Source organism: Haliotis asinina, chromosome 1 (genome assembly GCF_037392515.1).
Source record: "Haliotis asinina isolate JCU_RB_2024 chromosome 1, JCU_Hal_asi_v2, whole genome shotgun sequence".
NCBI lineage: Eukaryota > Metazoa > Mollusca > Gastropoda > Lepetellida > Haliotidae > Haliotis > Haliotis asinina.
The window spans coordinates 45049759-45064071 of NC_090280.1; the positions used below are offsets into that span (position 1 = coordinate 45049759).

The following is a 14313-nucleotide window of genomic DNA, read 5'->3' on the forward strand; positions in this document are numbered from 1 at the left end:
AGTACAACAACAAAGAAACTGCTGGTATAAACATGAAACACGTGAAGTAAACAGCCATCACGCAAAGAAACTTTGAACAGAAGAAAGAGTTCGACTCTCCCCCAAGGCCAGTTTCAACTAATGAGAACTTTCCCTGAAATAGTTCATGCTTCATACACTTTCCGATGAGTGGCCACTGCTTTACCACACTCCTTTGAAAAGGAATTTCGCACAACCTTTATATGCGCCAGTGGAGTGCTAGTAGTTCAGAATCACTTCAGCAGTATGGCTGTGCACATCGTGCGTGTAATGTGCTTCTTTGTTCTTGTGGCTTGGAATTCTGGACACTCATTTGTGCTGAAATCAATGGTAGCGCCAAGTTTTCTAACTGGCAACGGTTTTCCTGCACCACCTAGTAAGTGATAATGTCAAAACTAATATGATCAAATATCTTTCAAAGGCATAATGTATTCAAGAGTCTAGATGTTTGTTCGTGTCGAAGGTTGTGTTTTTTTCAAACATAAGATCTGTCAGCATTCAACAACCTGAAGATTCGTTTCTAACGGGTTGTGACATTCACAGAGACCTTAACACTATTACACATCCAGGTATGGCATATGCTTATATATCGTGAACAAACCTCTGTTTACACACTTCACCCGCTCTCTCTCTGTTCATCTGTTCGTGGTGAACTAGGCCTCATCACGTTATGTTAGCCACCTGTGATCCATTCAGTTTCATCTTTTGGTGACGTGCATGTGTTATTGTTGGGAAAATTCAATCCAAATTTCAAAGGAATCGTAATCGTCCTGTCTTGTTTTATCATATCGCAAATGATATTTTCAGAACTGAACGGCCCAAACCCAAAGGCTACTGGCCAGCGCGTGAACGCCCTCGAGGAGAAAATCGGTAACTGGTCCTTTCAGTATTTATCGCCCTATTGCTTTCATAATGTTTTACTATTGTAGCTGCTAATAGGGTCGGTGGTGCAAGACCTTGAAAGAAAGCGTTTGCTGTTACTCCAGCTGTTCTTACCCAAGCAATCGAATTATTTGAGTATCAAAAGATGTCATATTAATAACGTTTTCTTTCTACATCCTATCGTACAATGTTTGTGGTATTTCGTTTTCAAAATCGATATACTCAGATTGTATATCAGTTGAGTGTGTCAACTTACCGATCCCCTGCAACCGATCATTGTGTTTAACTTTGTCCAGGTAAAGTAAGAGTCTTCTTTTAAGGTTGTGTTTTGTTTTATCGTGATCGAACCAGCAACACCATCTCTTCAATCACATGTATCATCCACTGGATCCAACTGTTAGGGCTGTTTGAGTTCCACCCAATCCTAAGTATAATACAAACTGGTTTGAAACTTTTCATCGTAGGCATTTTCTTACATTTGAGCTTCCAGTGTTATGTGTTCCGCAAGCGTTTGTTCAAGTGAGTGTTTCACAGTTTGTTTCTCTTTGTAACAAACTTTCACAGTGATCCATAAATACACAATATAGTTGAACTTGTATAACTATCTCTTTTTTAAAATTATGGAAAGTGTTCTGTAAAATGAAGGGGCGAATATTTACGACAGTGTGTCATACGACGAATGTATTTATATCCTTTTGCTGCAGAGGATTTGTTGCATGACAACGATAAAAGAGAACTACGGCTTGACCTCCTGGAGACAGCAATAGGTGATGTTTTGAAAAAACACTTCACAATTACTATTATATTGACATTATGTATTTTTCTCTAAAGTTGTCCAGAGCTACTTAGTTGCCTTTGCTTTGTATACTAATGATTAGATATGATCCAAACTTCCCAGGACAGCCAAGGTAAGGATTCTAGTTTGTTTTAATGCAGTGCAAATTCTGTTTTCAGAGAGCAAGTCACCATACGTGGAGGCCACTGACAAGCGTGTAAAAAATCTGGAAAAGAAAATCGGTGATGCTTTATTTCTCCAAACACCATACATTCATATTGTTAAACGCCTTAGAGTAGTTTTATGTTACACTATGGCACTATACAAGTTTCGCACATCAGGATGTTATCATGATGTCACATTTCTTATTACTGCACATACATTCAGAACAGTTTAGCAGTAGAAAAGGTTAGCACGTCGGATGGAAACGACTAACTGACGTTCAGAAATGGATCTCGCTGTATGTATGTTGTAACAATAATTTTTCAACTCTTTACACACGGTATGCTTCAATGTTTGCATATTTCCCTTTAAGTGTTTACTTGTGTTCGCCATTAATTGCATGCGTATACCTCCGAGTGTTGATGGATTCGAATCTTGGTGCATGTGAACTAATTTGCATCTATTACTGACAAAGTTCATATCTGTTCGTGGTGAATCAGACCTTATCACGTTATGTTAGCAACGTATGATCTATTCAGTTTCATCTTTTGTAGAGGTACATGTGTTATTGTTGGGAAAATTCAATCCAGATTTCAAGAGAATCACAATCGTCTTGTCTTGTTTCCTCATATCGCAAATATATTTTCAGAACAGAACGGCCCAAACCTAAAGGCTACTGACCAGCGCGTGAACGCCCTCGAGGAGAAAATCGGTAACTGGTCCTTTCAGACTTTATCGCCCCCATTGTTTCTGGAATAGTGTAGTCTTGCAGCTGCAATTAGGGTCGGTGGTCCAAGACCTTGAAAGAAAGCGTTTACTGTTACTCTATCTGTTCTTACCCAAGCAATCGAATTATCTGAATATCAAAATATGTTGTATTAAAAACGTTTTCTGTCTACATCCTATCGTACAATGTCTGTGGTGTTTCGTTTTCAAAATCGATATACTAATATCGTATTTCAGCTGAGTGTGTCAATTTACAATCGGAGTTATCCTGACTTTATTTGTCAAAGGAAGTAACAGTCATACCATGTTCAAAGAATACCGACTCCTTGTGACAGATACTTGAGCTATTATTACGTTTGTGCCGAAATCCAGGTAGAGTAAGAGTAAGTGTGTTCTTTTAACGTTGTGTTTTGTTTTATCGTGATCGAACCAACAACATGATGCTCTTCAGTCAGATGTATCATCCACTAGATCCAACTGGTACCGTTGTTTCGGTTATACTATTCAAGTCCTAAGTAAAATAAGAAAAAGGTTTTAAAACGTTTCGTGGTAGATTATTCACATTTGACTCTGCAGTGACACCCTACTCCATTGCCCCCTATGTATTGTGCTATGTGTTCTGTTTTTCAGGTGAGTCTTTCGCAGTTTGTTTCTCATTGTACCACACTTTCACAGTGGTGCATAAATAAACAATATAGCTGAACTTGTATCATTGTCTCTTTTTTCAGAATTATGGAAAGTGTTTTGATAAATGAAGGGGCGAATATTTACGACAGTATGTCATACGACGAATGTATTGCTATCCTTTTGTTGCAGAGGATTTGTTGCATGCCAGTGATAAAAGAGAACTACGGCTTGTCCAATTGGAGACAGCAATAGGTGATGTTTATGAAAAGAGTTCACAATTACTATTATATTTTGACATTATTTACTTTTCTCTAAAGTTGTCCAGAGCTACTTAGTTGCCTTTGTTTTGTATACTAATGATTAGATATGATCCAAACTTCCCAGGACAGCCCAAGTAAGGATTCTAGTTTGTTTTAATGCAGTGCAAATTCTGTTTTCAGAGAGCAAGTCACCATACGTGGAGGCCACTGACAAGCGTGTAAAAAATCTGGAAAAGAAAATCGGTGACACTTTTATTTCTCCAAACACCATACATTCCTATTGCTAAATGCCTCGGAGCCGTTTCCTGTTACACTATGACACTATACATTTATATCATTATAATGTCATATTTCTTATACGGCGCATATTTCTGATCGGTTTCGTGATAGAAATAGTTATCGTGTCAGATGAACTCTCCCAATTGACGTTCACAGATGGATCTCGTATGTATGTTGTGACAATAATTTTTCAGCTCTTGACAGGCTGTATGCTTCAATGTTTGCATATTTTCCCCTTTCACGGTTTACATATGTTCCCCGTTCAATGTTTGCGTATATACACCTAACCAGTCGCCCCCAAGTCCACCCCCTATCCCCACCTAAATCACGGATCGCATATTCTATTCTCGACTTATTAGCAAAATATTCCACTTTCAGAAAAGATGTCCCCTTTCGTAGAGGCTACTGACAAACGCGTGGACGACCTTGTGGTGATACTTGGTAAGTATTTTTTTCAAATAAGATAAGTCCCATTCGCATAAACTATACCTAAGCTAAGATCATTTAGTCATATGAATCGTTACATACTCTTCAAAAAAGTAGGGGATAGTGAAATGTCAATTTTGGATAGGAAGTGTAAACGTTAGCACACGTTTCAAGGACAGACATTTAATGAACGCACCACCATTTCCCTCTACTGCCATCCCTAAACACAACGCATGATATGAACGTGCACAACGCAGAAGCCCCATACACGTGCATGAGGTCCTTTTTTTATTTGGTCGTTTTTTCAGTAAGGTCCAGAAATCACTTAGATCATTAATTCTGCCTCTCATCTTGCATCACACATTTGTTAGTGTTTGTTTCTAGTCGTTTGTTTTCAAATGGAAATCGTATGCATGCAAATTACATGCCACACACCAATCTTTCAAAAGCAACTACATTCCAAATAACTTTGATTGTAAGGAAGTGAAAATGGTGATGCACTCTCAAAACATTCAATAATATCAAAATTGATTAACTCCGATAAATCTCCCAAATTGTTTTAATCGTAAATAAAAGAAATGAAGATACCCTCCTTTTTTGGAAAAGTGTCAACTCCATGCTGATACGCCAGACATGTTTCATAGAGCTTCCATTTTTAAAGAATATCTGACATTACGCAATCGAAGAGTTTATCTCTCATCTGGACTAATCCACGTGAAGATATGTTTTGGACATTTCCAAACTCCTTTCACGATGTTGTAGCCCATACCAGCGCAAACATCTGGTATTGCCAGACACTCTATTTAAGGGGCGTTGGGGGTAGCTTAGTGGTTAAAATGTTCTCTCGTCAGGTCGGCTCGATTCTCCACGTAGGTAAATTGGTGAAACTCAATTCTATTCCCCACGCCGTGATATTGCTGGAACATTAATGAATCCCTGACTTGATCTTAGATATATCATGATGCACCCAAAACAGGCGTTATTTGCGTCAGAACTGTGCAGTAGTATTCATGTTGAGAAGTGACATCTTATAATAAAGGAAAGTGGTATCCCAGCTAACAATTTCTCGTTGCAATAACGTTGTCAAAGCTTTTTGTTTCGTTGTCACAATGTTATTCTGTGGACTCCAATTTACACTATCACGATATTGTGGTCTGGCGTGTGATAGTACTTTCTACGTCGCCTCAAGGTAATAATGCTACATGAAACTAACGTATTTAATTTGTTGTAACGTTTCATTTAACGTTAATAGCTGACTAGTTTTCCCAGCAGTGAATAGTACATGAGAAACAAAGCAGAAGTTCACTTCAGCGTTTATGTTGTTTTGGTTGTTTGTGTTTTTGAAGCTGTAGTTGATAAGTGAAGAAAGAACCTCAAAGTTGAAAGTTTTACAGAAAACTCTGTGACACTAAGTTATAGAACACGTTGTTATGACGTTGTAAAGAGCCGAAAATATGACGATCGGTCAAGGTAAATTTGTAACGCTGTTATTACCTTATGACATAGCTAAAGTCGTGTGAACGTTGTTGCATGACGCTACAAACGTACAACCTTCACCTAACGTTGCGAAAACGCCTGTAGGCTTAAAATTTTTTGATGGTTAATTTCCTGTCTTAGATTGACAACACGTCGCATCATGTATGCACAATTATTCTTTTGTTCCAGGGAATGTGTCACGTGGCAACGAAAGAAGGGAAGTACATCTTGGCAATCTGGAGAGAGCAATAAGTAATTGTTTTCTCTGTGATTATCATTAATATTTGTATATTTCCTAAACATCTAAATCGCCTTCATTTTGTTCTGTTGCTATATGTGTAGTTGTCACTGTTGGCTTTTAATTAATAGTTTTACTTATATTTTTTCTAACCTGTTATTCTTCCTGCGTATGTTCTGTTGTTATCTGGTTAGTTGCCTCTTTTGACCCTGAAGGGATTAAACAGGTGGATGCTATAACGATGTGACACAACGTTATGCCTTGACGTAATACTAACTGTTACCAGTGTGTATTTTATGTATAACGTGTTATTAATTAAGTAATAATTATTATTGGGTCACAACATTTAGTGTTTTGAATAATAATTATGCTAGGACACACATTCGCTGGAGTTTCTGCCTCTGTCAATGCCTGATCTACAGACCGCAAATTTTTAACCGTAACACTAACGATGTGACACCGTTGTGTCCTGCCGGTACCAATTAAAATTGTGGGTGAATGACATATTTAATTACTTATATATCCACATTGCAAACATGTACGTGTTTGTTCCTTTTCTTCCAGCGAAAATGTCACGTGACAAGGAAAGGAAAGAAGTGCGTCTTGGCCGCCTGGAGACAGCTATTAGTAATGGTTTTCTTTTCGATTCTTATTGATACTAATATTTTTCGTAAACCTCTAAATAGTTGCCACTAGTGAACCGATAGAGATTAAGCGGGTGAGTCCGGTCACAGTTAGGATACATGTTCAACGCCATTGCAATTTGCTTTCAGAAAAGAAGTCACCATACGCAGAGGCGATTAACAAGCGTTTGGGTAATCTGGAGAATACAGTCGGTAACTAGTCTTTCTCAATTTAATCGTTCATCACACTTTCTTTCTTGTACTATCTGTTGTGAGAAAACAAGTAGTGAGGTAACTTCAAGTCAGTGTTCTAACAAAAGCCCTTCAAAATAGTTGTCCAAGCTCACTGTTCACCACTGTTCATAAATAGTTTTAAATTTGAATTGTAAATTCTAAATATGTTCTTGGTTAGATTTCTTTTTCAGAAAGCCATTCTTGTCGTAACAAGCGATTACCGAGATCGGGTGGCCCTATTCTCTTTGTTGACATATTTCATAGTATCCCGATTAGATACATCGTTACACATTGTGCTGATGACGGAATTGTCTGGTGCAGACTCGATAATTTACAAGCAGCTGTCATATAGGTGGTATATCGCATAGTGAGGCATTAATCTGGTAAAGGCCCTAGAAGGCCGAAAGGATCGTCTTTCTTACCTGGAGGAGGCAATGGGTAATGTATCTGATCGCCTCATGTTTTACATGTTCCTTAATGAAATCCTGTCAGAGTTTATGCATCAGAAAACGTCCCTTAATGATCTGTATAGCCGATATAAATGCGTCCCAGGAAATACCCAGGAATATCATTTTGGCCTCTATTACACCATTGTTGAAATGTGTACGAAGTTTGTCATTGAAAGCTATTTTACGATATCTGGTGAATGTATTGATTCTCTTCCATGTGTTGTTGCATGTATTTTTGTACTTTGTGAGTTGTTACAAATCTTTGTTAAAAAGATACAAAATTGCGTATTTTCAAACTGAAAACAGGAAACAGATCAGTTTTACTATCTACATACATTAAACACACAGGTCGCACATATATTATTATTTAAACTCTACATCGTAGTTGACTTCTACACTTGCTCTTTGGTTATAATGGGTCAACAATTATCTACGGTCTTCGAACGGGCGAGACACTGGATCAACACGTGATAATATGTCATAATGAAATGATGTCATGGGACGCTGTTCGTGACAATATACACCGGTCTCACAGATCCACCCTAGACAAGTCACCGTACTTGGTGAAATAACTGGAAAATGGCGAAATACGTCTGAAATTAATATCAGGAAAATTCATTAACAGATTACTTAAATTTACAAACTCTACGTAAGTCATATTTTATGGTTACGTTTGGATGTGTTTATGTGAGTGTCTTCAGCATGATTCAACCCACCCACAAAGGGATGTTAACGTGATACAAAAGTCTCAGCGCTGCTTCTCATAGGTCTATTCAGGCAGCACGTTTTTTCTCGTGCTTTGATCTGGGAAATAACTTCCCTATCACAAGTGTTTGTGGTGGAACTCACGATGTGTGAAGCTTTTTTCATAATTTATGTTTATGGTGCTAGTTACGTTCTCTCATGAAAAATCTAAAACTCAAATATGAAATAAAAAATGTCATGTTTAAATCTCCAAAGGACAAAAAAAAAAGAATTCAGCAGGCAATGAATGAATTATACATCATAGGATATGAAGAGATTTTATCACATTTATTGTGAAAAGACTGTTGAATGCATTGCATGCATGTTGGTTTATGTTCCATGGACATTGATAGATCGTGTCACGATTTGGGACGCAGCTTTGTAATGCAAATTGTCAGCTGTGGAGCAGCTTGTCCTTAGTTACAAAATATGATATCTTTTCCTGTTTAGTATCGCTCAAAAGTTTCGTGCCTAGAACACTTTTGAGAATGGATTATTGGAATAGGGGTTTTCATAGAGTAAAACCATATGGTTTGTGTACCTCGCTGTTAAGTGTAAATTGGCACGGCTCCCACGACTGACAGCTGTGAATGAACAATGCCATTTAGAAAGTTATACGACTTCTAATTTTGTGGCAGTTGTGGTGGGTGAGCGGGTTAGTCAGCTAAATTTGTGTACTGGCGATAAGATGCCTGAGTGAGAGGGAGTTCAAATTCCGGATGGGACTCACTCAACCTGACAAGTTCAATATCAAATAAAACATGTGTTACGTAGTAGAAGTAGTATCGTTCGTCCGTCTCTTTTCCTCTAAAATATCGGGTTGTAGGTACTTCACTACCGTCGCCTGAACACAAAAGTCTTCTATGTCCAGTTTTGGTGAAAATTGAGATAGAAAGCTCAGGTTATGTTTATTGCATATTCTATCTCCATTTTTCACAAATAATGGAGAGTTCCTGACTGTTCTAAGAGGTAAATTGACCACTAAGCAAATCCAGTTTGATCACATGAAATGGAGGCAGCGATTGTTCGAAAGAGCTTTCTGAGTTAGGTTCGAGACTTTTTGGAGTGCATTTCCCAGAATGGACTGAATCGGCATTAAACTCACTCGTGGTAGATGAATTGAGTTTGATTGATAGATTACATAATACAAGTTGTGTGTGCTTTCATGTTTTAGAAATGCAGTTGAGTGGAAACTTCAGCTGCTTCAAATTGTCAAAGTCCGTGTGAGATTTGAATGAAAACTTTAGGTCCAGGGCTTTATTATTGTTATAGACATGCAGATGGAACATTGTCCTTTTTATGATTTGTCTAATGCAATTCGTAAGCTATGGAACTAAAACAACTTAAAATCACTGAGATGCGATGCATCCTGGTTCGGGATTAGTAATCACACAATATTCGTAATAAAATGATTCAGCTGCAATTCTGAAGAACAGTTCCTGGAAAAAATTACAAATTCCTTTGATCGAGTGTTCTGTTTTCAGTCGTTTTTCGTTAACTGCTTATTTATTTCAATTGCTGTAACATACACTTGGTTATTGTTCAAGTCTTCAGATAACATATTTACATGCACAATTTCAAAGAAATTGATTGATTAGTTTTGAAAATAGTGTTGTTCTGATCTTCAAGGTCGACTTTCTCAAAAAAGGTTTTTAGGAGCTAGAACATTCTGGTTTGCAGGCGACCTGTTGATTAAACACTTATAATTTAATGCACAATAACATTAACTATGTTTAGCACTATAGTTACCTGTGTGACGTGTGTACCAAAGTCTTAAGTCATGTTCCTCATACTAAACAAGCTGACGTCCATAAATCTGTCTTTTTTACGTGTCTTGTGTTTCTATGTCGCAGCCGTTTTGAAGTCTTCGGTGAATAAAGATTGTGGCTCACCCCCTCCTGTTCACGGCGCAGACGTCTTTTACAATTCATCCAGAGTATATGCCAGCGCTGTGTACAGATGCAAGAAAGGGCTGCTGCACGTCAATCCGGACGGAAAGAGAGAGAGCGCCTGCCAAGAAAGCGAGCTCTGGACGCCGGTCGACATAAAATGTGCAAACAGTAAGGATTTCATCTGTATGAAAACATTTGGAAATGCATGAAAACAAGCAAGACCTGCGATACCCAGAACATGTGTCTGTGATATAGACAGGATAGTAGTTACCCGAATTTGATGTTTAATATTTAGTTTTTATCATTTTCTTCCAACACACACACACACATGGTGTTATTTTTTAAGAAAAGTAGGGAATACGTAACAAATAAGTTAACAAGTGGATCAGGTGCGATATGTATCCTGTGTGTCGCGTTTTTATCCAGGGCAAGAAAAGAAATTCTACATGGTGCCATAGACAGTCATAATTTACTAAGGAATAGGCCAGTTTTGGAGAAAATTAAACTTAAGACGAGGCACTTCTCCAACCTGTCGATTCCCTTAATTTTAATCTCGTCACCAAACCGGATCTTATACTGTTTGATAAAACCAAAGAATTTGTTTATGTTACTGTATATTTTCTGTCTCACAGCAGTGTCATTGGCAAAATTCAGGAAAAGCATACCAAGTATGCGGAACTATCTTTGAAATATCTCACTTGCTTTCCAAGTATATTGTCTTCAGGCTCCCCATTTGACGCGGTTCCCCTGGTTTGGTACCTGCTTATCTCTAGGCGCAGATCAGTTGAGTGCCCGGGTTCTTTACAGGGATCACAGCCTTTCTGATACTTTGGCTAATGCAGAAGGCTACAGTGTTGGGGAATCTACATATTCTTGGGAAAGTTTTTGGTTCACCTTGGCAGCGTTTCCTGTGAGAAGTCCTATACGGTTACTGGGCTACGTCTAGAGAGGCAAAGGGCCCTGAGCTGAGCCTTACCATCCTGACTGTGTTAGGATAACCCGTGCTTTCTCTGCTGCAATTTCATCTCAATCTGTAGAAATGAAATAGAAATTAGTTCTGAATAACTATACTTAAGGCACCTACCTGCCAACCCGAGCCCACCACCAACCTACCAAGCCAACCACCTACCAACCTACCTTCCTGTTGCCTACTTACCTACACACCAACCTACCCACCCACCTACCTGCCTATCTACCTACGTACCTACCTACCTGTTTGCATGCCTACCTACATACCTACCCACAATCATCCACCTACCTACCTACTTACCTACTGTGTATTTTCCAGTATCTAGATGTTCACTGTTATCTGGAGGAAAAGTGTTCTACGCTGGGACTGAGTATGAAACCTTATCGGGCCAGACCTGCCAACGATGGGATAGTCAGGCACCACATACCCACAGCTACAAAGACGACCATTACTTCAGCGTTCCAGGTATTCCCCAAAATGCATCTGGATCTGCTAACTACTGTCGTGATCCAGCAGGCGATGGGTATTTGTGGTGCTACACCACAGAATTGACTATCCGCTGGGAAAAATGTTATGTCCCCGAGTGCTGACATGGTTATTATTACGTACTGAAGCTCACTTTCTCTTTGCTTTCCGGCAAAGAGCATTGTCTCCACTAGCTTCTAATTTACACTTCTATGTCGAGATGTCAGATAGATTTGGCGTCAAGGAAGGAAAGTCTGTAATTTTGTGATTTTTGCCATTAAACCACCTGTGTCAAAATGTTTGAAATTCTCTTTTGTTATGCTTTCTAGTGTATTGGTGTCATGAAAACTGAAAGGGGGATGCGTTATCTGGGCGTTATGACAAAGCACAAGATGCGAATTCCAATCACTCAATCATTCTGTAATATGTAAGATATAATAATAGGATTATTTCAAAAATATATTTTCTTTTGAATGGAAGACAACGCTAAAGCATACAAAAACTTGCTCTCTAACACTGATCGCCATAGAGAAACTTAAAAATTTGCTCACAACTTTTGTAATGGATTAGCGATTGGTTTCGGTCATATAATTCTACAGACGGGGTGATTGTGTTTAGTTGTACGTCGCTCTCATTGTAATTTCAGCTATATTACGGCTAGGGACACCGGGAATGGGCCTCTCACATAGTGCCAGTGCATCGATTCGAACCCAGGTCCTCGGCATGACGAGCGAACACGCTTGAAAATTTAGGATACGTCACACACACACACACACACACACACACACACACACACACACACACACACACACACACACACACACACACACACACACACACACGATTGCATTGAAATGACAATTTCAAAGGTCATCTTTTATCACTGTATTAATAAAAAAAATATTGTCTGTCAACTCATTTAGACATTCGGAAGAGATTCTAGGTTTAATCTGGCTGCAGCGAACCTTGGTGCTCCAGAGGAATCTTCGTGGGATGTGCTGCCAAATAGCTGGAATTTTGCTGAGGGCGTCGTAAAGCTAAACTAAACTAAGCTAAATTCACTCGTGGACTGTGTGGTGAGACTCGGAGATGCTTTTTGGAACGGATTTTAAGTTATTGTTCTTGTTGTGTTTACTGATGCTGATTGTAGTGTACGGTAAGAGACGGACTGGGTGTTGAAATGAGTTGAACGTCTATGGAAACTTCGGAAAGACGGAAAGACGTTACTTGTGATAGTTGGTGTGCTGCTCAAAGCAGTGCTCAGCAATATTCCACATACATCGCAGGGGTCTGTAAAATAGTTGAGTCTGAACAAGACAATCCAGTGTTCACAGCATTAGCATCAACCTACGCATTTCGGGCACATGACAATGATATGTGTCAGCTCAGTCAGGGAACCTGACCACCCAATCCCGTTAGTCGCCTACTGCGATGGATCTGAGTTGCTGAAGACAAACCGGACCTTCTCGGATCTGTTTCTTGTGGGCACCTAGTCTAGCTATCAGAAAAGAACATACAAAACAAAACAGAATTGGTCAGCTCGGAGTGGCTATAATGTGTCCAGTTTTCAATCTACATGTGTTGTTTGTTTGTATGTTTGCTTGTTTGTTTGTTTGTTTGTTTGTTTGTTTGCTTGTTTGTTTGTTTAATTGCCACGTGTCTGGACCCGTCAATACAGTGAAGGACAGCGCAGGCATCGGTCAATGCAACTGGGATACGAAGTGCTAAAGTCAGCGTGCCTGTCCACCCGATCTAGTTAGTTACCCTTTACGATAAACATCTTCACGATCATCTTGTGGTGGGGCAGTTAATTCAGAGGGTTCCTGTGAATCAGACAGCGTTTGAACAATTACATTGCACGAAGGCAAGCACGCATATACGCACACAAAAACTCTTCGTTTTCTGGCTCCAGCGATCACAAACTAAAACATTCTTCGTCCGTTCCACTGGAAAGTCCACTCATTACAATGACATGTGTACTGTCAACGTATTTTGGTTAACCTGAACACAACTAACTGATCAGTCTGACAACTGTTGGCATTGTCTTTTGAAAAAAAGCAACATAACTTATATGAACGTTGAAGTGATAGTGATTTCTAATGTATTTGTGTCGTCTTTATCACCGGGTGTACACCAAGAGAAGTACAACCGTATCTCGGATGATCACATCGAGTCACCGGCACATATTTTATCGTGGTGTCGAACACAAGCGTTGCCATGGCGACAGATTGCTCTGCTGCATGACTGAAGTACTTTTTTTTTCAAAATTTGCTGTATGAAAATCACGTGCGTGTCCGACCCAGTTGTCCGTGTAATCCTGGTCACATTTCTCTGGTTCCATTAATTTTCATTCAGGCGGAATGAGATCTTTCTTTACAACGTTTTCAAGAACAATACAATGAAACGAAACTGTTATCCATTTATCATGTATAACTGCGGTGTATTGTACTCGACCTCAGTGTCTGTTTCAATAGGAGTGACACTTTGAAATGCGCAAAGCTACTCGTGAGTGAATGAGTTAACATTTTATGTCACATTATGTCACATACGATAAAAAAATGTGATATAAATAAATATGTGTTGAATGTTGCGGGCTTATATGACCGACTCGAAGTATAATAACTTTATAGTCCTTCAACTCCTATCAGGGTGTATACACAAAACCCATAGTCATATTCTACCTATACATAAAAGAACGAAAACGCAAGAATTTCGCAAGTACATGTAATTCTATTTCCTTTTAAAAGGCAATAATTAAATATGAAATGTTTAAAAGAGCCTTGTCAGAAGACATGATCACGCCTGAACTTGTATTTAGAATGTATGTTTTGATAGGGATATTCAGAATGCTATACCGGTGAGGGAAGATGTTGTTATTCTATTGTTATTTGTATTGAAAGACTGCTCAGGAACCGACTAATGTCCCGCGAGAGATCCCTAACATTCCTCTTGTAAAAACCTAAAGGCATAAGAATTGGCCTTAAATAACCCATGTTTGGAAGCTTGATCATCTAAGATTGATTTGTAGAAACACATTCAAACACTTTGCATTTTTGTTGACACTTTG

General features: G+C 38.9%; 1 protein-coding gene across 1 annotated transcript; it reads left to right on the plus strand.

Moving 5' to 3' along the window:
• Positions 1–252: 252 nt before the first annotated feature.
• Positions 253–11435, plus strand: LOC137279224 (chromosome partition protein Smc-like). The gene is made up of 13 exons (XM_067811729.1): positions 253–394; positions 826–888; positions 1605–1667; positions 1855–1917; positions 2487–2549; positions 3380–3442; positions 3631–3693; positions 4108–4170; positions 5821–5883; positions 6434–6496; positions 6643–6705; positions 9773–9979; positions 11100–11435. Exons 1-13 carry the CDS (start codon positions 265–267, stop codon positions 11369–11371), a joined length of 1239 nt encoding a protein of 412 aa, XP_067667830.1. The 5' UTR covers positions 253–264; the 3' UTR covers positions 11372–11435.
• The last annotated feature ends 2878 nt before the right edge of the window (positions 11436–14313 follow it).

What these genes read in the sequence shown, in the direction of transcription:
- LOC137279224 (XM_067811729.1), top strand. Translation starts at nt 265, where the DNA reads ATGGCTGTGCACATCGTGCGTGTAATGTGCTTCTTTGTTCTTGTGGCT. An exon ending in CCAATTGGAGACAGCAATAG is followed by an intron (nt 3,443 to 3,630) that starts GTGATGTTTATG and finishes TTCTGTTTTCAG; the next exon opens with AGAGCAAGTCACCATACGTG. An exon ending in TAATCTGGAGAATACAGTCG is followed by an intron (nt 6,706 to 9,772) that starts GTAACTAGTCTT and finishes TCTATGTCGCAG; the next exon opens with CCGTTTTGAAGTCTTCGGTG.